General features: G+C 42.2%; 1 protein-coding gene across 1 annotated transcript in view; it reads right to left on the bottom strand.

Annotated features, from left to right (window-relative positions):
• The window catches only part of A2ML1 (alpha-2-macroglobulin like 1), a 42,290-nt gene extending 24,989 nt beyond the window's left edge, over nucleotides 1-17,301 (bottom strand). Inside the window, 13 exon segments of the mRNA XM_034645541.1 lie at nucleotides 749-782; nucleotides 2,410-2,577; nucleotides 3,713-3,822; nucleotides 4,562-4,676; nucleotides 5,414-5,540; nucleotides 6,028-6,112; nucleotides 6,754-6,913; nucleotides 7,732-7,752; nucleotides 15,368-15,420; nucleotides 16,007-16,102; nucleotides 16,105-16,166; nucleotides 16,483-16,665; nucleotides 17,195-17,301. Coding sequence (XP_034501432.1) covers nucleotides 749-782; nucleotides 2,410-2,577; nucleotides 3,713-3,822; nucleotides 4,562-4,676; nucleotides 5,414-5,540; nucleotides 6,028-6,112; nucleotides 6,754-6,913; nucleotides 7,732-7,752; nucleotides 15,368-15,420; nucleotides 16,007-16,102; nucleotides 16,105-16,166; nucleotides 16,483-16,665; nucleotides 17,195-17,259 — 1,279 coding nt within the window. The 5' untranslated portion in view covers nucleotides 17,260-17,301.
• Between the last annotated feature and the right edge of the window lie 6,885 nt (nucleotides 17,302-24,186).

Raw genomic sequence — 24,186 nt, 5'->3', positions numbered from 1 at the left:
TTTTTTTTTTTTTTTTAAGATTTTATTTATTTATTTGACAGAGAGAGAGCACAAGCAGGGGGAGCAGCAGAGGGAGAGGAAGAATCAGGCTTTCCACTGAAGCAGGGAGCCTGATGTGGGACTTGATCCCAGGACCCCTGGATCATGACCTGAGCTGAAGGCAGATGTTTAACTGACTGAGCCACCCAGGGGTCCCAAAGCAGGGGATTCTTGATTTCAGCTCAGGTCATGACCTTGGGGTCCAGGAATGGAGTCCCAGGTCAGGCTCTGAGCTCAGCAGAGAATCTGCTTGGGATTCTCTCTCTCCCTCTCCCCCTCTCCCCACTGGGGCACATGCTCTCTCTCTCTCATAAATATATACATCTTTTTAAATAAATAAATAAAATTAGTTTTACCTATTCTTTTAATTTTTTAAATATGGCTTCTAAACATTTTTAAATTGCCTCTGGGACTTGCATTACATCTCTAGACAGTCTACCCACCCTCTCCGGCTCACTCTCCTCGTTTCCTTTCCTTCCCCAGTGCACTTTCACCAGCCCTCATTTCCCTTCTCACATAGTAGGAGAAGATGACTTCCTGGTCAGGGTTTGCATCCGCTGGATCAATGTAATAATCCACCAGCACTTCCTGGGGCTTGCCACACGCCAAGATTCCATGTAGTGGCTGGATACCAAGGAAGCTCCGAGTTGTGTTGTAGAAGGACTGCAGGTGCAGATAGCCATTGCTGTAGTAACGAGGCCTCTGTCCTGATTATATACCGAATCTTCCATTTGGAATCTGCCCTAAGAAAAGAGAGGAAGAAAAAGGCTCTTAACACATACCTGGACCATAGTAAACCCATGGACTTGTTATGGTTTTCAAACAGATCTCTCTCAAATCTTCACCGCCTAAGAATGGCATGTAGATATTTACCTAGGGGTCCAGCCAAGGATGTTTGAGAAATCCACAACAGCAGCACTTCAGTATGAAGAGGAGTGAAATAAGGGCTGAATTATAGCTGTCAAGTAACGGGCAATTGTAGATCATACACTTTCACGGACTGATGCAGGGGACATAGATAAGCATAACTAAGATTACATAGAAATTAAAGAGTACACCCTAGGGATAAGAACACAAGGCATAAAGGATAATGAGATTAAAAATAATTATTTCTAAGTAGAGTGATTGAGTGATGCCTTGTGTAAAGAACTAAATTAGCCACAACACGAATTGTATGTGTTTGCTTAAGCAGTATGGCTGAATGATTGCATTAATGGCACAATCCATCCCCCACTGTATTAACGTCCTTTACTATGTAATCTTACATCGCCCTTCTAGTCTAACTGCAGGCTCACCACATGACTTGCTGGGAATGGGATGCGAGCATATACAAGACAAGTAGAGGCTTGGAAAAACCGTTGGGTGTCCACTTTTGTTCCCGCAACTCATCGTTGCCATCAGAATATACCTGGGATAGCTTGCTGGAGCATGAGACACTGGCCTTCAGCCACAAGCATGCAAGAAATTCCACCAAGATCAGCAGAGCCGCCTATCTGACTACCCCAGATGCACAAGCAATAAAGGCTTGTTGTATAATACTAAAGTGTGTAGTTGTTTGCTAAGCAACATTGTTTCGCAGTTGATAACTGATATGAGTAGCCTTCCCTACAAGTTATCTAAAACCTAGAATTTTCTTCTTTGCCATTTTTTAAAAGATTTTATTTATTTATTTGACAGAGAGAGACAGCCAGTGAGAGAGGGAACAAAGCAGGGGGAGTGGGAGAGGAAGAAGCAGGCTCCCAGCAGAAGAGCCTGACATGGGGCTCGATCCCAGAACACTAGGATCACGCCCTGAGCTGAAGGCAGACGCTTAATGACTGAGCCACCCAGGCGCCCCAACTGAGCCACCCAGGCGCCCTGTTCTTTGCCATTTTTATAAGTAATGACCGGGGGCGGGTGGGAGGAGGGATCTAGGAGGAAGAAAATGACTCTGAACTATTTTTAGCTCCCTACTCTGATTTTAAATATAGGATCAAATAGAGATGGGGATAAGTTGTAAGATAAATTAGTAGAAATAACAATTTTTATCTGAAGGGTCATTCATGAGATTGATATTAAAAACCAAAAAAACCCTTGGGCCCCTGGGTGGCTCAGTTGGTTGAGCACCCTACTCTTGGTCTTGGCTCAGGTCAACGATCTCAGGGTCCTGGGATCCAGCCCCATGTCAGACCGAGCTCTGCGGGGAGTTTGCTTGAGATTCCCTCTCCTATTCCCTCTGCCCACTCCCCCTTAAATAAATAAACCTTAAAAAAAAAAACACCTTTTGTCAACTGGGAAGCAGGACTGGTGAGTGATGGAGATGGAATTACAAATGAGGGAAGAGGTAGAGACACAGGAAAAGTTTGAAGTTTGCCTTCAGGGAAGCCTTACCTCCAGAGAAATATCTCTCCCATTCCAATTAACTGTATCCAGCTTAAAGGGAGCAAGGCCATCGTTGTCAGTAGTTAGAGTCTGGTTGATGGTTCCATTTATGCCGTAAATCACCAGAAATACTGAATGATTCTTGAGAAAGGAGCCATCATGGCCCCTAACTCTTATCTGGGGGATGAAGGTTATCGGGACATTAGAGTTAGGTCTGGAGTAGGTTCAAGTATGAGGTATAGTGAAGTGATAAAAGAAACTCTAAGAACACATTTCAGGAAAGAGTCCAGAAACAGGAAAATGTGATTCAAGCATTGGAAACTAACATCTATGAGGAAATGCGAAACAAACAGAAGCAGTTCAGCCTGGAGTAGAAGTGGATTTGCCATGTAGCTAATGACGCTTTAGGACCCCTCATTTACACAGGCCCCTTCCAAGCCTCTCTGTACATTATTTTGCCTTAATTTTTTTAAACCGAGTCCCCTTCCACTCCCAAATTGCATAATCGTTAGGCTCTAAGAAAATCTGGATCACTCTTGGTCTAGAGAAAAGATGACTAAGGATAGATCTAAATGGATCCAAAAAGACACAAGGTTATCGTGTGGAGCAGTTATTTGGAAGTTAAAAAAGATAAGCTGGAGAGAGGGATAGATTGTTAAGTATCAGAAGAAGACACGGGGTGGGGGGGAGGCGCTGGCTGGCTCAATTGGGAGAGCATACACCTCTTGATCTGGGGGTCATGAGTTCAAGCCCCACGTTTGGTATAGAGATTACTTAAATAAATAAATGCTTTCTTAAAGAGAAAGAAAGAAGACACTAACAAAGGAAATTTTTAAATCTCCGAAGAAACTGCTTAAGGAGCTGTGAATGGCTCTCTGTCAAGGAAAGTTTAACGTTAATCTTGCTTAGATGAGAAGCCACACTGGATGATTTCTCGAGATACCTTTCAGGTCTAAAATTCAAAGACTTGAACATTAGAATATGAGCCCCTGGCATTGGGAAAGGCAATAAAGTCACATGAATATTCAAAGCACATCTCATGTGAGATTAAGGGCAGCACAGCATAAGGAATTAAGAGTATATACTCTGGAGGCAGGCTGCTTGCCTGGGTTTGATCCTAGTTACAATTTACCAGCTGTATAATTTTTGGAAAATCACTTACCCTCTCTGTGCCTCAGTCTACCTCATTGGATAGTTGTAAAGATTAGATAAGTAAATACGCGTAAAGTACTGAGAACAATGCTAAAGTAACCATTATTATATGTCAACTGGAAGAAGGCATTTTTTTGCGTAGAGACCAGTTTCAACGTACCTTCCCACTGAAGGGGAAATTGGGGTAATAAAAATTTTTGGTGTCTTCAAAGGTTATCGATCCTACTTGTGAAGAAATGTCGATATCCTGAGTGGTATTGGCCTCTACACCTACAGAGGGAAACCAGATGTATGACAACCGAAATACCTGATATCCTCATCTTCATGTCTAACATAAAATCCCTGAAAGGACGGTGTCAGTGGAAGTGTGAAGCTGAACATATTTCTGGTCAAAGATCCAAACAAACTCCTCCTCCCCCACCTTTTGAGGAAATAGGTAACAGATGACAGATGGGAATCGGCATTTCCCTTTGACTAGGAACTAGGAACAGAGTCATTCCCAAACACTAGTGAGGGTAAGAGGTCTTAAGTGCTCTGAGTAAGTCTATTCCTGGAACAGCCCTTCTCCTTTCACTTTTCTNTCCTCCTCCCCCACCTTTTGAGGAAATAGGTAACAGATGACAGATGGGAATCGGCATTTCGCTTTGACTAGGAACTAGGAACAGAGTCATTCCCAAACACTAGTGAGGGTAAGAGGTCTTAAGTGCTCTGAGTAAGTCTATTCCTAGAACAGCCCTTCTCCTTTCACTTTTCTAATGANTTTTTTTTTTTTTTTTTTAAAGATTTTATTTATTTATTTGACAGAGATAGAGACAGCCAGTGAGAGAGGGAACACAAGCAGGGGGAGTGGGAGAGGAAGAAGCAGGCTCCTAGCAGAGGAGCCTGATGTGGGGCTCGATCCCACAATGCCGGGATCACGCCCTGAGCCGAAGGCAGACGCTTAACTGCTGTGCCACCCAGGCGCCCCTCCTTTCACTTTTCTTAATGCACCAAGGATTATCCCACTTACCTGTTCCTTCCTCCATCACAGTAGCCACAATATTGATGGTGCGGCTGTACATGTAACCAGTGAGGTTGAAGGTGGACATGTCCACAGAAGCAGAGAAGCATCCTGCTTTGTCAGTCTAGTGAAGCAATCAGGGAGAGAGGAAGAGGATAAATAACGTAACTTTTACTCCCGTTTCATAATGTACTATTGAAAGAAATTCTTATCTCCATGCTTTAGTTTCTCCACCTTGAAGACAGAAAAACTCTCTTATAACATAGAGTATCCACTTGCCCGTACACAATCCTGAAACAACTTTGAGGGTCCAAGATACGGAAAAGAACCAACTGCAGGGCAGGAAAATTGTATCTCCCAAGGATTTAGGTTAATTTCTTAACTCCAAGGCAGATTCTAAAAAAGACTTCACCTGTTTAGAATAAGGAAGACTGCTTTGTTCTTTGGAACTGGGGCAATAATTGTATGAAAGGATTTCTACTTTGGGCTTTTTACCATTTTATTTTTTACACTTTTCAATATATTTTTTTCTTTTTTAAGTTTTTACTTAAATTTCAGTTAGTCAGCATATAGTGTAGTATTAGTTTCAGTAGGAGAATTTAGTGATTCATCACTTACATGTAACACCCAGTGCTCATTACATCACATGCCCTCCTTCACGACCATCATCCATGTAACCCATCCCCCCCACCTCCTCTCCAGCAACCCTCAGTTTGTTCTCTATAGTTAAGAGCCTCTCTCTTTTTTCCCCCTATGTTCATGTTTCATTTCTTAAATTCCTTTACCACTTTTTTATATAGGTGCTTAGTTACTCATTGGGACGTATGAATAAGGTTCCTTTTTTACATCCCATTTACTCACCTGTCCAGAAAGGTTCCTGCACTTGTCAGGTAGCTGTTCCCGTTCTCCTTCTGGAAAATGGTAACTATATGCCTTTTGACACACTGATACCTGTGCTGCCCCTAGCATGGGCTTTCCATAGGTGTACCTAACCCAGAAAAGCAGGAGAAGTCAGAGTTGGGAGACTGCACTTGAGATCCAACCCTCCTCTTCCAAAACACCACTGTCCCTTCTTTCCCCTACTCCAACTTCTCAAAGTAGTGACAATCCTTCACTAGTCTTGTTCAATTCCCTGCTTTTCTCAGAGCCTTACGATATTGCCACTACACAGTAAGTATTATCCGAAGGACAGAGATGGTGTTTTTCTTTCTCCTTACTCCCATTTCTCCATGGGACTCAATATTGTGTTCTGTGTAAGGAAGACAATGAATCTGTGATGCTGACTGAGTGAGCAGTGGAAAGAAGGGAGAGAGACACAATTAGAAAATGTGTTCTTGGAGAAGTCATGACTCTGGACCACATAAAATATCTTAAGATTTAACAACTGCCTCCATAATCTCTCTCCCCATAACACTCCCTTGTCATGCTTCTCAGTATAGCTTTTCTTTCCACCAGATCCAGAGCTTTATTCTTACCTACAACAGACTTTCACTAAGAAGGATTCCTCCACTGTTGATAACTGCTTGGGTTCCACCACGTCCACCTTGAACTTAGGCAACACTGGGAAGAGCGGAACCAGAAATGGGAAAGGGAGAGGAAGAGGATTTGACCGTACAGGGAGAGGACAGAGGGTATAAAACAGTTGTACTTGGGGGCGCCTAGGTGGCACAGCANTGGGTTCCACCATGTCCACCTTGAACTTAGGCAACACTGGGAAGAGCGGAACCAGAAATGGGAAAGGGAGAGGAAGAGGATTTGACCATACAGGGAGAGGACAGAGGGTATAAAACAGTTGTACTTGGGGGCGCCTAGGTGGCACAGCAGTTAAGCATCTGCCTTCAGCTCAGGGCGTGATCCCAGTGTTATGGGATCGAGCCCCACATCAGGCTCCTCCGCTATGAGCCTGCTTCTTCCTCTCCCACTCCCCTGCTTGTGTTCCCTCTCTCGCTGGCTGTCTCTATCTCTGTCGAAAAAATAAATAAAAAATTTAAAAAAAAAGTTCTTTAAAAAAAAAAAACAGTTGTACTTGAATTAATTAAATTAAGGGGGGATTATGAAGGCAAAATTCTCCTGAAGTTATTGGCTGGTTTAGCATGGATTCAAAAGTGAATAAAAAATCCCTCCGCATAGTAGACTTTACCTTTGCTGATTTGGGGACAAGATTATGTCCAACACTTTGACCTACTAATTCTCCCACCTACCATATTCTTCCACACTGAAGGTGCCAAAGGTCGTGCCCCCGGCCACTGCTACTGTATAGGTTCCCAGTGTTGCCTCTGGAGCCAGCTGGAAGGATAGGTCTACAATGCCTTGCTCAGGCACCACTTCCAGCCACTGTGCAATCCTGTTGTTATTTGGATCCTGTGTTCATTAGAAAGAAACAATATAGCCGCTTGTTTCTCACTCTGCACCGCAAAAAGCAGGTAAAGACGCAAAGCGCAGGTAAAGAATCCCACTCATTGCTCATGACCCCCATGGTCTGTGTCCAGGAAGAACATGTGTTTCATTTCTAATTTTCTTTACTACTAAATGAAATAAATTTTCCTATAGGTCCAACCCCATTTGGGACGAAAAGCATCTTTGTGGATTCAAATAATCAGACTGAATCCTCAAAGGTATTGTTGCCAGTTTCAGAAAGTGGGCTTTAGGATGCCCTTTACCAAGAGTGTTTATTCTTGGTACCTATTTAGGGGCAATGCTGAAGGAATTTATCACAAGATACCCCAAAGATAATCTAACAANAAGATAATCTAACAGAACAATGGAGAGGTTGCTGTGGGGCATTCACCCTTCTAGTCCCTTTCCTTCTTAGCACTTCCCAAGGTATTCATGTCATATTCAACTGATGAGTGTCTATGACAAAAGTCATTAGAAAAAGAGGAGTACAGAACTAAGCCTGGTTGAACCAACATGGCACAGAGAAGTCACAGGAATCAGACAGGGAGGGCTAGTCGCAGAAGGAGTGGTGTCCCTATCTACAGAGGTTCAGGACTGAGAGGGTGGGGGGCGCAGGGAGGAAACCAGGCCTGGCTTGGGTGAAGCTCTGGGTGCTCTGTACTGGGTCAGAATCTCGGGCTCTGGGCCAAGATCTCAGAGCTGTTTCTGGCTCCAAGGTTTAGCACCAAATTCATTTCCCCTTTTCCACAGCTGACAGAAAAGGAAAGGAAACTTCGACCTACCTGCAGCCCCACCGTGGAGTACTGAAAAGGAAAATCAGATAATGTGGGTTAAAGCCAGATAAGCAACAAAGATGGGCTGAAAGCAGAAAGTTCACAAGGGCCTCTTTCTTTCTCTGTTGCCCACTTCTTCCTTCCTAAATGGTTCCTTTGTGCCCTCATCAGGGTAACAATGGAGCAAAAACTTACTGGCTAGGGAAGGAGAGAGAAGAGGTTTCCTCAAAGGGATTGCCAGGCTCCAGAACATTTGAAGAAATGAAGCTTCAGACCCTTCAGCATCCCTTAGTGCCCTGGGACTGAACTCTACCACAACATGCCTTAAAAGAAAGTCTTGGGGCGCCTGGGTGGCACAGTCGTTGGGTGTCTGCCTTCGGCTCAGGGCGTGATCCCAGCGTTCTGGGATCGAGCCCCATGTCGGGCTCCTCCGCTGGGAGCCTGCTTCTTCCTCTCCCACTCCCCCTGCTTGTGTTCCCTCTCTCGCTGGCTGTCTCTATCTCTGTCAAATAAATAAATAAAATCTTTTTTTAAAAAATAAATAAATACATAAATAAAATTGAGAAATTTGAAAGACATAACCAAATGTAATGCATGAATTTGATCAGATCCTACTTTGAAAAAAAAAAACCCTCAAACTCATTTGAAAAAACCTGATTTAAGACTGGGTATTAAATGATATTAAATGATTATTGTTAATTTTCTTAGGTTTGGTAATGACATCATGATTATTTAAGATGGACCTTTTCTTTATTTTTTTAATGATTTTAATTTTTAGTAATCTCTACACCCACCATAGGGCTCAAACTCACAGCACCAAGATCAAGAGTCGCACCCTCCACGGACTGAGTCAGCCAGGTGCCCCGAAAATCCGCTTTTAAGAAGATACCACTAAAGTGTTCAGGAATAACATGTTAAGATGTCTGCAACTTACTTTTAAATGATTCCGAAAAAAAAAAGAAAAAAGATTGATTAAAATGAATATGGCAAAATGAAACATAATGAATGTTATGTTTGAAAATTCTTGTAATAAAAAGTTGAGAACAGGGGCGCCTGGGTGGCACAGTCGTTAAGCGTCTGCCTTCCGCTCAGGGCGTGATCCCGGCGTTATGGAATCGAGCCCCACATCAGGCTCCTCCACTAGGAGCCTGCTTCTTCCTCTCCCACTCCCCCTGCTTGTGTTCCCTCTCTCACTGGCTGTCTCTCTCTCTCTGTCGAATAAATAAATAAAATCTTAAAAAAAAAAAAGTTGAGAACAAAACGGCTGCTCCAGATAATCTATGAGAAAATCATCTTTTTATTGTGTTGGTTGTTTGTATAAGATCTTTTGATTTTTTCAAGTTGTAATCATTAGAACTGTACAAAATCATAGCCAAGGAAATTGATAATTAGAATGTCTAAAATGTTAGGGGTGCCTGGATGGTGCAGTCAGGTAAGCCACGGACTCTTGGCTTTGGCTCAGGTTAGGATCTCCGAGTCACGAGACGGGGCCTCAAATCAGCCTCCACACTTACTGCAAAGTCTGCTTCAGGTTCTCTCTCCCTCTCCCTCTGTCCCTGCCACTCGTGCCCTCTTTCTCTCTCTCAAATAAATCTTAAAAAAAAGAGAGAGAGAGAGAAAGAATGTCTAAAATGTTAATATTATTAAGACTCTGATTAGAGACTGTACACTTACTGAATTCAGGGCATTCCAATTAGTATTATATACACTTAAAAACTATATACAATTAGTATTATACACACTTAAAAAAGCTGGAATTTAAATATAGGAGCCTCAGCAAGGGTACAAGAACTGGATCTCACTTGGAAGGAAAAGGGAATGAAATCAAGACAGTGCTTGCCTTTGATTCTTGGACCAAGTACCACATGATGTCAACCAGTGAAGAAACAGAATGTCACAAAGTACAGTTATCAGGCTTGATATCCAGGATAACGGCAATTCTTCAGAAAAGCCAAAAAAATGAGAGACAAGGATTATAGGAACAGAAAAATTTCCCTTCTTCCTTTCTAGGTTCTTTGGCTGGTCTAATAAATAAATTGACATAGATGGATTAACAGGAGAAAAAATTTAATTACATACATTTGGGAGCCCTGCAAAGACAATGAGACTCAAAGGCAGCCAGGCAATTGAGGCTTATATACCCTTCTGAGCTAAGGAATGAGAGAGGGGCCTGGGGCTTCAGCGGGAAATAGGGCAATTCACAGGAAGATCAGAAGAGCAGATGGCTGGTAACCAAATGCTTTCCTACCATGCAGATGAATCTTTTAGGTAAAAAAGTTATATCTGGTAACTGAGCCATGCCCCCATGTAAGTTCTTTTTTTTTTTTTTTTTAAGATTTTACTTACTTATTTTGGAGAGAGAGAGAGCATGAGCAGGGGAGGGGCAGAGGGAGAGGGAGAGAAAGAAATCTCAAGCAGACTTGGAGCTGAGCATGGGGCCCAACACAGGGCTCAATTTCACGACCCTGAGATCTGACCGGAGCCAAAATCAAAAGTCAGACATTCAAACGACCGGGCCACCCAGGTGCTTCCCCAACTATATAAGTTCTTTTAGTCAGTTAAGGGAGAGGTAAAAATTTTTTCCTGAGTATTTTGGCTCTTGACTGCCTTCAGCTCAAAATAATCCACATGGCAAAGTGGCTCATTTTAGGGTAGCACATTTTGCCCCCCTTCAGGATCAAGGGGGAGACAGGACTTTACAAACCAGAGCTATACAGACAATAAGGAGACAAAAATGAGACTACTATGGATTGCTAAAAAGTACAGAAAAGGAACACTTCTCAGATGACAAAGTACTTTTCTCACACAGAGGGTCAAGAAGCAGGGAGGAACCAGTTACCTAGAAGTAGGCTCTGGAAAAAACCGAGGGTTCAATAATGCTAGGAAGATAGCACTTCCAACTGGAAGCAGGCTGAGATTTCTGAATAAATAGTTGCAGCAACCAAACCAGAGAGGCTCAGTTAATCTCAAGTATATTTCAGTTGCCTAAGGATAAAATGCTGTGCTCTGTAACCTCACAATTTTTGTCCCTCCGTTTCTTAGTAAAATTCCTTTAGTTGATCTCAGTGTTTCAAATTGGAGCTTCAAACTGAGGGCTTCAGAGGGGAGTGGGGTGGGGGAATGGGATAGGCCAGTGATGGGTATTGAGGAGGGCACGTATTGCATGGTGCACTGGGTGTTACACACAAGTAATGAATCATGGAACTTTACATCAAAAACTAGGGTTGTACCGTATGGTGACTAACATAATAAAAATATTATTAAAAAAAACCCAAAAACCAAATTGGAGTTTCAAATTTTCGGTGTTTCAAATTGGAACCTGGATTGGGGGGCTGGCTAAAGAAACGGTGTAAAGAGGAAGAAGTAATTTTACAACAGAAATAGAGAATGAGAATGGAAATCACAACAACTCTCAATAACGGGCAACAGCGTAACAAGGATGGCTATGAGATCCACCTGCAGGGGGCAGTAGAGTCTAAACTAACCCTTGGCTGCGGTGGTCACGCTCTCCCCCAGTACTTCCTCCTTTCAACTCTGGGATTAACAGTGTTGAAAAAGAAGTCGGCAATATTAAACCAGATCGATGAAGAAAAGGTACAGGTGGTAGGAAGGAGCAACTGCAAAGAATTCTAAATTGGGGGAGAAAGTAGTGGTGGAGGAAACTACTAATTAATAAGCTGAACGCTTCACTGTATGCATAGGGAAAGGAAACAAGCCCTGAACACATGGGAATGGAAATAAAAATAATGCATGCCCTATCATTATCTTTAAAAGCTTCATGACACAGCATGTATCCTGGGCTGCGACTGAAGGAGAAAGAAAGCAACAGGGATCTCGGAGAGGTAAGTGTTTCAGAAATGTAAAACTGACACAAGCCCTAAACTGAGATCAAACATATCAGAAGGCTTGTGATTCTAGGGATTGAGCTGTTCAAGGAACATTTAAGTAATAGCCAAATGTTAACCACCTCTTTACCTTTGGCACGTAGTCTTTTTTTTTTTATTTTAATAATATTTTTTATTATATTATGTTAGTCACCATACAGTACATCCCAAGTTTTTGATGTAAAGTTCCATGATTCATTTCTTGCATATAACAACCAGTGCTCCATGCAATACGTGCCCTCCTTACTACCCATCACCAGCCCATCCCATTCCCCCACCCCCTCCCCTCTGAAGCCCTCAGTTTGTTTCCCAGAGCCCATAGTCTCTCATGGTTCATTCCCCCTTCTGTTTGCCCCCCCTTTCTTCTTCCCTCTCTTCTCCTACCAATCTTCCTACTTCTTATGTTCCCTAAATGAGTGAAACCATATGATAATTGTCTTTCTCTGCTTGACTTATTTCGCTTAGCATTATCTCCTCCAGTCCCGTCCATGTTGCAGCAAACGTAATATAGTCTTAAGAGAATTGCCTACTTTATCGAACACCTTGCCTTGTAGTAAAAAGGATGGTGGGGATGGATACTCTTATTTCTTCCTTTCGTTAAACATGCTCCTGAATTATCTCTAATATCCTAACTGCAAAGTCACGTGGGGTCATTCCTGGAGAGAACGCCTTGAGGTTTTCAAAAAAACTTTTTTTTAAAGGATTTTATCTATCTATCTATCTCTCTGTCAGAGAGAAAGAGAGTGCACAAGCAGGGAGAGTGGCCGGAGAAGGGAGAAGCAGGCTCCCGGCTGAGCAGGGAGCGGGATCCCAGAACTCCGGGATCATGATCTGAGCAGAAGGCAGACGCTTAACTAACTAAGCCACCCAGGCATAGCTTTAAAAACCCTTTTAAAATGACAGTGGATATCAGCATCTCTCAGGAATGTTAACCTAATTGATGTTCTCAGCTATTCACTTGAGACAGACACCACTGCCTGTTTTTAGGAGATGGACAAGGAGGGTTTAGGCTGGTACCCTGACGCTAGCACAAACATTCTGCATCTCATCACAGTTTTAAAAAGAATCTCTTCTCGTTTTGCCTACTCTCTTTCAGTCCACCCTACTCCTCTCCCTTTCCCTCTTCCCAGCTAAGTTCTCACCTTGTCATTCACCGGAACAAAGCTGCTGTTCAGGGTGACAATGCGGAAGTGCACTAGAACAGAACAGGCATCATTGGCAAAGGGCATTTTCCCCTCCCTGAAACTTTCTTCCACCCTTTCTACTTCCCCCCACACACTTCTGAGTTAGCAAAATCCCATCAGGTTTTACTTAAAAAAAAAAAAAACCAAACAATTGAGTCTGAGAGAGAGCTCAAAGCCCCCAAAGGGTTTCTCTTCACAGCTCCTGATTTGGAAACATTAGGATGGAATGCCCTTCTGAGGAAGAAGGCACAAAGTACAAATACCAGGGGCTCAAGCCAAATGCCCTTGATGCTTTCATATTCCCGTACAAGCAGCTTGCTCTAAAACGCAGCACCCTGGTTAAACTTGCCAAATTCCACCCCAGGAAAAAAGTACATACTTTTGTTTCAGATACACACACACACTAGCAACTTCACTGACTTACTCCTGCTTGTGTAACACAGTGCGTCTTCAACACCTGTGACCCTTCCTCCTTGCAGACCTTTCTCCCTCCAGTCTTGTTCCACAGACCTCCCACCAAACCACAAAGCCCCTCTTTCTGAATAGGTGCAGCNTGCTCTGTAACCTCACAATTTTTGTCCCTCCGTTTCTTAGTAAAATTCCTTTAGTTGATCTCAGTGTTTCAAATTGGAGCTTCAAACTGAGGGCTTCAGAGGGGAGTGGGGTGGGGGAATGGGATAGGCCAGTGATGGGTATTGAGGAGGGCACGTATTGCATGGTGCACTGGGTGTTACACACAAGTAATGAATCATGGAACTTTACATCAAAAACTAGGGTTGTACCGTATGGTGACTAACATAATAAAAATATTATTAAAAAAAACCCAAAAACCAAATTGGAGTTTCAAATTTTCGGTGTTTCAAATTGGAACCTGGATTGGGGGGCTGGCTAAAGAAACGGTGTAAAGAGGAAGAAGTAATTTTACAACAGAAATAGAGAATGAGAATGGAAATCACAACAACTCTCAATAACGGGCAACAGCGTAACAAGGATGGCTATGAGATCCACCTGCAGGGGGCAGTAGAGTCTAAACTAACCCTTGGCTGCGGTGGTCACGCTCTCCCCCAGTACTTCCTCCTTTCAACTCTGGGATTAACAGTGTTGAAAAAGAAGTCGGCAATATTAAACCAGATCGATGAAGAAAAGGTACAGGTGGTAGGAAGGAGCAACTGCAAAGAATTCTAAATTGGGGGAGAAAGTAGTGGTGGAGGAAACTACTAATTAATAAGCTGAACGCTTCACTGTATGCATAGGGAAAGGAAACAAGCCCTGAACACATGGGAATGGAAATAAAAATAATGCATGCCCTATCATTATCTTTAAAAGCTTCATGACACAGCATGTATCCTGGGCTGCGACTGAAGGAGAAAGAAAGCAACAGGGATCTCGGAGAGGTAAGTGTTTCAGAAATGTAAAACTGACACAAGCCCTAAACTGAGATCAAACATATCAGAAGGCTTGTGATTCTAGGGATTGAGCTGTTCAAGGAACATTTAAGTAATAGCCAAATGTTAACCACCTCTTTACCTTTGGCACGTAGTCTTTTTTTTTTATTTTAATAATATTTTTTATTATATTATGTTAGTCACCATACAGTACATCCCAAGTTTTTGATGTAAAGTTCCATGATTCATTTCTTGCATATAACAACCAGTGCTCCATGCAATACGTGCCCTCCTTACTACCCATCACCAGCCCATCCCATTCCCCCACCCCCTCCCCTCTGAAGCCCTCAGTTTGTTTCCCAGAGCCCATAGTCTCTCATGGTTCATTCCCCCTTCTGTTTGCCCCCCCTTTCTTCTTCCCTCTCTTCTCCTACCAATCTTCCTACTTCTTATGTTCCCTAAATGAGTGAAACCATATGATAATTGTCTTTCTCTGCTTGACTTATTTCGCTTAGCATTATCTCCTCCAGTCCCGTCCATGTTGCAGCAAACGTAATATAGTCTTAAGAGAATTGCCTACTTTATCGAACACCTTGCCTTGTAGTAAAAAGGATGGTGGGGATGGATACTCTTATTTCTTCCTTTCGTTAAACATGCTCCTGAATTATCTCTAATATCCTAACTGCAAAGTCACGTGGGGTCATTCCTGGAGAGAACGCCTTGAGGTTTTCAAAAAAACTTTTTTTTAAAGGATTTTATCTATCTATCTATCTCTCTGTCAGAGAGAAAGAGAGTGCACAAGCAGGGAGAGTGGCCGGAGAAGGGAGAAGCAGGCTCCCGGCTGAGCAGGGAGCGGGATCCCAGAACTCCGGGATCATGATCTGAGCAGAAGGCAGACGCTTAACTAACTAAGCCACCCAGGCATCGCTTTAAAAACCCTTTTAAAATGACAGTGGATATCAGCATCTCTCAGGAATGTTAACCTAATTGATGTTCTCAGCTATCCACTTGAGACAGACACCACTGCCTGTTTTTAGGAGATGGACAAGGAGGGTTTAGGCTGGTACCCTGACGCTAGCACAAACTTTCTGCATCTCATCACAGTTTTAAAAAGAATCTCTTCTCCTTTTGCCTACTCTCTTTCAGTCTGCCCTACTCCTCTCCCTTTCCCTCTTCCCAGCTAAGTTCTCACCTTGTCATTCACCGGGACAAAGCTGCTGTTCAGGGTGACAATGCGGAAGTGCACTAGAACAGAACAGGCATCATTGGCAAAGGGCATTTTCCCCTCCCTGAAACTTTCTTCCACCCTTTCTACTTCCCCCCACACACTTCTGAGTTAGCAAAATCCCATCAGGTTTTACTTAAAAAAAAAAAAAACCAAACAATTGAGTCTGAGAGAGAGCTCAAAGCCCCCAAAGGGTTTCTCTTCACAGCTCCTGATTTGGAAACATTAGGATGGAATGCCCTTCTGAGGAAGAAGGCACAAAGTACAAATACCAGGGGCTCAAGCCAAATGCCCTTGATGCTTTCATATTCCCGTACAAGCAGCTTGCTCTAAAACGCAGCACCCCGGTTAAACTTGCCAAATTCCACCCCAGGAAAAAAGTACATACTTTTGTTTCAGATACACACACACACTAGCAACTTCACTGACTTACTCCTGCTTGTGTAACACAGTGCGTCTTCAACACCTGTGACCCTTCCTCCTTGCAGACCTTTCTCCCTCCAGTCTTGTTCCACAGACCTCCCACCAAACCACAAAGCCCCTCTTTCTGAATAGGTGCAGCGGTTTGTCCTGTCTTTTGTCCAGTCCCATCTGTGCAACTCTTACCTTCCTGCCCTGGGTTGTAGATAGGTTTGTCAGTTTGTATAATGACGCCATTCCCCTGTCTCTGAATTAGAACCTTTTTCTTCTCCTCAAAGCTATATTATTTCCAGTCACTGACACCCAGACTGTAGCCACTTCTGTGCCACCAGCAGGAGGTGGTACCTGAACAAGGGAAGGGAGCTTGTGGATGAGTAGGACACTGGGAGTGGAATCAACTGAGTTAGATGGGGGTAGGAGGGGTAGGGCCCTAAAACAAGATGCCGGGAGGAAGAAGGGAAACAATATTCGGAGGTTAAGGTAAAAAACTAAAAGAAGAAATCCAAGGTCAAGGAAATGGTGAATGTGTTATGGCCAGGAGTTGAGTTTAGCTTTAGGGGAGACAGTTGGAAGACTGTGGTGAAAGTAGATTGCCTAAGTGCCTAGGAAGGAGGGTAAGAAAGGAAGGGAGCAGAGTTGGGGTTGAATCTGTGCTTCAAAAGAGAAAGGAGATGCACTGTAAGTGCCTCTTCTTCGATCCAGAGGTTTCTAGCAACTTCTGGGTCTTGTCCTTCGTCTCCAGAGTAATAGTGAATTTTACATCATGGGACCCGGGGCTCAGATCCAAACAAACTTTCTGGGTAGAGGGGAAGTTAAGCTGGGCTGGTACTGTCACCAGGTAGTTTCTATTAAGGAAGCAAAAGGATCTCAGGGCAGTAATGACTCATTCATTCAATGAAAAATTAAGCCCTCTCCTAAGCGGTCGGCGTATAGCAGTGAATTAAATGGACTGATCCCCTGCCTTTATGAACCTTATTTTCTATAATGGAGAAACAGATGAGTAACAAATAACTCAGCCTTAAGCCGTGCACAGCCTTAAACCAACTACAGGTAGGAGGCCATCATCGAGAACCTACACCTAGGGTACCAAGAAGGAAATTAATTCTATTACAGAGAACAGAGTATGAGGAGTCTATTATAGTTTAATGCTATCTTTTCTTTACTTTTTTTTTTTTACATTATCTTTCTTAAAGCTTTCTTTTGGTGCCTCTGCCTTTCTCTCTGGGTAAAGGAGAAACAGAAAACCTAAGAAGGAACAGATGAGAAGGAAATTAAAGTAAATCAGAGGTTATCTCTTCTTTCCCGTATTCCCATTTGAGAAAAATAGACAAAGAAGCCACCTGCGCTCAATCAGCTCTGACATCAAGCACTTACGGGAGATGTTTCTCTGCAATGGCTGGTGATAGGGTCACTATTCCTAGAAGGAGTTGAGCCCACATCCTTGTGGGTGAGATTCCTCAAGAGCAGGAACCAGAAGTCTGCAGCCGGGCTATAGCTTATATATTAACCCCACAAGGTGTGGAGCTTTGATTATTACTCTAGCCAATCACCTCTTAGAGCCTCAGGCTAAGGTGGTAACCCCGGGGAGCACTTCTGTTCACTTCCTCAATTTTACTTCTCCCTGAAACGTTCCTACTGGCTCAGCCAGTCCTTAATACCTATTCTGGGAAAAACCCAGGGCTGAGTATTCACAGTGGTAATGCTCTCAGAACAAATTTTGGACTCCTCCCTTTTCTTCTGGTTTCATTCCAAATTTCCATCCGCTTTTGATCTTTGTTCTCTTTTTATTATTCTGTTAAGACATACTTGGGAACACAGGTATGGGAATAATACCAATAGAGAAGCAGTGTATCTATCTAGTTGGGAATTTAAAAAATTTAATACTACTCATATTCTTGTGACAATGTGGAAATAGAGACACATACACTCCTTATAAAAAAGTATAAGTGGACAACCTTTCTGAAGGTAATTTCACACACATCAAAACCGTTTCAGATTTCTATGACCCAGCAACCCCTTTTTTGGAAATGTTTCTTAATGAGGATGGAGAGCATGCATGTATGCAAAAGATGTATCAACCCTAACTTTCTTCACTGTATTCTTTATAATGGCCAGACTTGAATGCTGCCGGGGGTATAAATTAGTGAGAATACTTTCTGGAGCAATGAACAACCCAAATCAAGCCAACTTAAACAAAAAAGAATTTCTGGTAACTGGGGTGAATCAGATGTGAAGAACTGAAGGAACCAGAGAAACCAGAAGCGTCATGGCCTGAAATTAGGCACTGATGCTGTCAGTACTCATTTCTCCCCCACTGCGCACAAGATTTCCTTCAAGTGGTGGAGAAGACGGAGCCGGGAATTCTTCCAGCTGTATGATCCTAAGAGAAATTTCTGAAAAAAAGGATTTTGTTCTTCCTTCTCTCACATGCTCACCTCTGAATTAATCATTGTAGCCAAGATACTGCAATAAGGTGGACCTGGGTCATTCTTATCAACCAGAGGCCAGCACGATGAAGTACTGTGATTGGCAACCCTCAAAAGACACATGGAATTGGACAGGAGGGGGCTCTCTAAAGAAAGGAGTTCATGCTATAGGAAGTGCATTGGGGTAAAGATGCTGGGAAAATCGAATATTAAGTCTATTGCAAAGCCCAAAAATTTAAATTTGGTTGGACAATTGTCATAATAATATAAAGCAACAATACACAGTCATTAAAAATAATATTTTCATGACAAGGGGAATTGTTCACAATATTAATTGAATGGCAGGGTGGAGAAGAGGGAATATAGTACAAAACAATATGTGGGAAATTCCACTTCCACTTAGGATGTAAAAACAACTGGAAAGAATATTTTTCGCTCCCTGATAGTGAAAAAAGCCAGATAAACTGCAAAATCATAACTTTCCTTGAACCAAAAATTTGAATCTAAGAGCTGAGCAGAGGTTGCTGGTTAACTAAGTAGCCTAAAATCCAAGGAGGCACAGTTCCTTCCGAGAAGAGACTGAGTGTTGAATTGTCTCATCTGTGCCAGAACATGGGAGGTGTTTGGTCCATCACAGAAGCAAGTGAGAACACAGCTAAGATTTTAATGAATCACTAAAGGTGTAGTGTGGGCTAGAATAACAACAAAGAAACTCTGTGTGCCACACGGGAAGCTTGTACTTATTTACAGGTTCTCTTCCATGACCTTTACCAAGTGCTCATAAGAAAGACGGGATACAGAATGAGACTCAAAGAGCCTCCCATAGCAGTATAGACATAGAGGACAGTATTATCTATCCTGTAGGAAAGGCCCCAGCTGCCCAAACTATTTTCAAAAGGCTTAAGACTCTGGGGAGAAGCATTAAATACTGTTGCCCTGATTGTTGCACAGGTAAAGATCCACGGTTGCCAGGGGAAAGATAGAGAAGGAGAAGGAGAAGGTGAAGGAGAAGGAGAAGGAGGAGAAAAGAAGAAGAAGAAGAAAACCCTACCCTACAGAGAGGGAGAAGAAAAAGACCTCAGCCCAGAATTCTATACCATACTTTCAGAGATTTCCTAAGACTGAAGGAAGGGCAGGGAAATCTTTTCCACACAAGACCTGCCATGGACACAAAGCAGAGTTTGATTGGGAGTAGAGGCAGGAATCCTAAGAAAATCTCATCCTCCAGGCCCAGGCATATAAACTACCTAAGACTGAAGATGAAAAGGACAAGAGAGAACTACCGCACCCTCTCACCAGCACCCTAGCAAGAAACATAATAAGGAGCAGCAGTTCACCACTGGTGGAGGGGCAAAAATATGGAGAGAGACCACCTCTGTGGTGCCTCTAACGTGTATAGGGAAGGTTGAGAGCTGAAAGTGGGAAAAAAACCTTGAGAAAACCCTCCAGCATTCCAGACCCTACCCTAAGTACAAGGCATCCTAAGAGGTACTTGAAGCTTATGTACAGTAAAAGAGCAAACCCTAACTCCACCTCACCTTTCAATGAGAATGACCCCATCTACCATGCTAAACTGCCTGAGAAGAGATGTGTCCCTTTCTAGGCATAAAGGCTATTTACCTAATCTCCCGTTTTGCACAAGATGTCTGGCATTCAATAAAAAACTATATGATGGGGCGCCTGGCTGGCTCAGTCAGTAGAGCATGCAACTCCTGATCTCAGGGTCATGAGTTTAAGCCCCATGCTGGGTGTAGAGCTTACTTAAAAAGAAAAAAATTATATGACTTACAAAAAGAAGATGATGACAAAGACAACAACGGTGACAACGCCCTGTGAAGATACAAAGCAGCTGACACAGCCAGCCTCAGAGATGATAGAAGTGTTAGATCCACCCAGATGGGACATTCAAATGGCTAGAAAAGGGGCGCCTGGCTGGCTCAGTCAGTAGAGCATGTGACTCTTGATCTCAGGGTTGTGAGTTTGAGCCCCCTCTAGGGTGTAGAGACTACTTTAAAATAAAATCTTTAAAAAAATAAAAATAAAATAGCTAGAAGTAATATGTTAAGGAAAATTTTTAAAAGGTGGACAACATCCCTAAACAGATGGGAAATTTCAGCAGAAAGATAGAAGTGATAATGTCAATTAGAAATGCTGAAAATAAAAAAAAAATCAGGTATCAGAGATGAGCAGCTCCTTCTTCAGGCTCATAAGTAAATTTGACACAGCTGAGAAAATATTTAACCAATATCTACCTTATAAATAGGTCAATAGAAATTATCCAACTGAAACACAAAGAAAAAAAGGTGGAAAAAATTTAACCTCATCAAAAGACAAGAGGTAACAAATGCTAGCTTGTGTGTGGAGAAAAGGGAATACTTCTGAACTGTTGATAGGATTATAAATTGGTGCAGCCACCTGGTAAGCAGTATGGAGGAGCCTCGAAAACTTAAAAATAAAACTATCATATTCTCTCACAATTCCACTCCTGGGACTTTATCTAAAGGAAATGAAAACATTAACTTGAAAAGGCATCTGCACCCCCATGTTCATAGCAACATTATTTCCAATAGCCAATACATGGAAACAACCTAAGTGTCCACTGATGGATGAAAGGATAAAGAAGTTGTGATATATATGTGCGTGCATACACACACACACACACACACACACACACCCCCCTAATCACATTATTTTCAAACTGCTGAAGACAGAGATAAAGAGGAGGTCTTGAAAATGGCCAGACGGGGAAAAAAACACATTATATACAGAAAAATAAAGGTAAGAATTATACCAAACTTCTTTTTTTTTTTTTAAGTTTTTTTTTTTTTTAAAGATTTTATTTGTTTATTCAACAGAGATAGAGACAGCCAGCGAGAGAGGGAACACAAGCAGGGGGAGTGGGAGAGGAAGAAGCAGGCCCATAGCAGAAGAGCCTGATGTGGGGCTTGATCCCATAACGCCGGGATCACGCCCTGAGCTGAAGGCAGGCGCTTTAACCGCTGTGCCACCCAGGCGCCCCAGAATTATACCAAACTTCTCATGCGAAACAATGTTAACCGGAAGACAATGGATTGACATTTTCAAAATACTGAAAGAAAAACCCCCAGAATCCAGCACTCTGCAGCCAACAAAAATATCTTTCAGTAATGAAGGGAAAAGAGACTTTTGCAGAGAAACCAAAGCTGAGAGAATGCATTGCCAGATCTGTGCTACGAGCAATGTTGAAGAGCGTTCTTAAGGCAGTAGATATGACAGGGGATGGCAAACTACAGCCTGCAGGTTAAATCCAGCCTCCCACAGGTTTTGTAGATGGAGTTTTATTAGGACACAGTAACACTCATTTGCTTTTGTGCTATCCTGGTAGACTTGAGGGATTACAGGAGACCATTTGGCATGCAAAGCCTCATTATTTACTATCTGATCATTTATAGAAAGTTAGCTAGCTCCTCTCAGGATGCCAGACAGAAACTGCACAAATAAATGAATATCTCTGGAAATGGTATCAAATAAAATAAATATAAAAGACATTCAAATCCATTTTTAATCACTCTAAAAGATAAATGACTGCCTAAAGCAAAAAATAGTTCATTCTGAGCTACGTTGTAGGGATGAGGTATTTTTTACATGTCAAGACAAAGGGAATGAAAAATGAAGAAAGAAATACTGAGGAACCTGCTTTGCATAATTTCTTTGGCACCTTCTTCTTCTCTCCTATTTTGAATTTCCTGATGAAATTTTTCTCCTTTTCNAGAAATACTGAGGAACCTGATTTGCATAATTTCTTTGGCACCTTCTTCTTCTCTCCTATTTTGAATTTCCTGATGAAATTTTTCTCCTTTTCCCTTTGTAACTTTTTCAGGGCCCACTACTACTCATGTCTGATTCTCTCAGCTTTTATAAAAGCCCAATAAAGACACCTGAATTCTCTTCAGCCATTAATCTTCTGGCCCTTTGATTCTAGCAGATAAGATTGGTTAACTATGGGATCCTATTGAACATTTTCCAATCCTGTGGATCTAAAAGAGAAGGTAGAATGGAGTAGGTATTGTTCCAGCCATGGGCGGGGGAAGGGGGGCTATTTGTGCATCCAGTAATGTATTAGTCATGATACAAAAAAATAGTATTGCCTGAACTAGAAAGCGGTGCTTACTTACATCAAGTGTATTTAGCTTGAATTTCTAGGAGGTTAACTTCACTGCAAAGGGAGATTTAAAACGGCTTTATGCTGCCCTAGCAACCAGAACACACCAATCTTGCAGAAGAAAGACAATGGTGCAACGTATCTGTATACTGAATGCCATTTGTTAGCTGTGTGACTCATGACAAGGTATTAACCTCTCTGTGCTTTGGTTTTCTCATCTATAAAATGAGAACAATACCATGTATCTTACAAAGTTGGTCTGAGAATCGAATGATGAGATGCATGGGAAATGTATAGAACGGTGCCTGCTACACACTTAGTTTCCTACAAATGTTAGCTTTATTTTTTTTTAAGATTTTCTTTATTTATTTGAGAGAGAGAACAAGTGGGGGCAGGGGCAGAGGGAGAAGCAGGCTCCCTGCAGAGCAGAAGGCAGACGCCTAACTGACTGAGCCATCCAGGCACCAAAAATATTAGCTTTAATATTATTAAAGATTATGGTGGAACAGGCTTTCTCAGAGTTAGCAACTTTCAAGCAATCAGCATTTTGAAGAATGATATAAGCAAGATTTGTGGACTTGTTACACAACAATGTGAGTATGGTTAACACTGCTGAACTGTACACTTAGAACTGATTAAGAGGGTAAATTTTATATTACGTATTTTTTTTACTGTCATTAAGCATTAAAATAGGGGCTCCTGGCTGGCTCAGTTGGTAGAGCATGCGACTCTTGATCTTGGGGTCATGAGTTTGAGCCCCATGGTGGGTTCAGCATGATATAGCATACTTAAAAATAAGTAAATAAACTATCTTTAAAATTTTTTAAATAATAATTATAAAAAGATCTGGAGGTTGGGAAAAAACAGCAAAAGTAAATTAGTGTTTCAGTTTTTCTTAAACTTAAAAACTTGCAACTTTCATTAAAAGAGAAAAATCTGTAGAGGAAGGTTTTCTTTTGTTTGGCTAAACTGTGGGTTCCACATGGTCAGCAGAAGGCACAGACTGACACAGCAAAGCAGACAGGAAAAGACTTCTTACGTGTAGCTTTTGTCCGTGCCATTCCCTTTGCCTGGATTGCCTTTTCTCCTTCTCTACATGGAGAATCTCTCATCATCCTTCCAGATTTAGCTAACACTTCCATGAAGGTGTTTCTACCCTATCTCATATTCTTCAATGCTCCAAATAGATAATTTCTCTTTTTCCTGGGCCCCAAAACTTGGGTTCCTAGTGAGCTTGACCACAGCGCTAGTCATCTTGTCGTATCACTCTTTACTTACATTCCTCTTTCCCAACCTATTCTGTGAGATGCTTTACAGTGAGACGCAAAGCTTATCTTAATTCTTCCCCTAGCTTAGGTCCTCAGCATGAATGCATAAACAGGGAGCAAAGGGCAAAGATTACCCCACATCTTATCCATCTCTTCATTATCTCCAAAATAATTTCCTCTGTTCCAGCTCTGCAAACTCTTTCAATGTTCCCTCCCTGTTTGCAGCTCCTATTTGGTATGATTTTATGATTAATGGCATCATTAATTAATTGTTCTTTGTTGTAGCTAACTTCACATACTAGGAAGAAGGATCCATCTTTTTTTTTTTTTTTAAGTAGACTCCACACCCAAGGTGGGGCTTGAACTCACAACACTGAGATCAAGAGTCACACACTCTACCAATTGAGGCTGCCAGGTGCCCCCAAGGAATCTATCTTTTCTCTCAGTTGATTTATTCATGACAAAATGTTTGTTGAAATACCTTTTGTTGGGTCCCCATCCCAGAGTTTCTGACTCCCTGGTATGCAGTGG

The sequence above is a fragment of the Ailuropoda melanoleuca genome, chromosome 16 (genome assembly GCF_002007445.2).
Source record: "Ailuropoda melanoleuca isolate Jingjing chromosome 16, ASM200744v2, whole genome shotgun sequence".
NCBI classification, from domain to species: Eukaryota; Metazoa; Chordata; class Mammalia; order Carnivora; family Ursidae; genus Ailuropoda; species Ailuropoda melanoleuca.
Note: the sequence above shows the minus strand (reverse complement) of the source record. Positions and strands in the feature narration are given on the sequence as shown.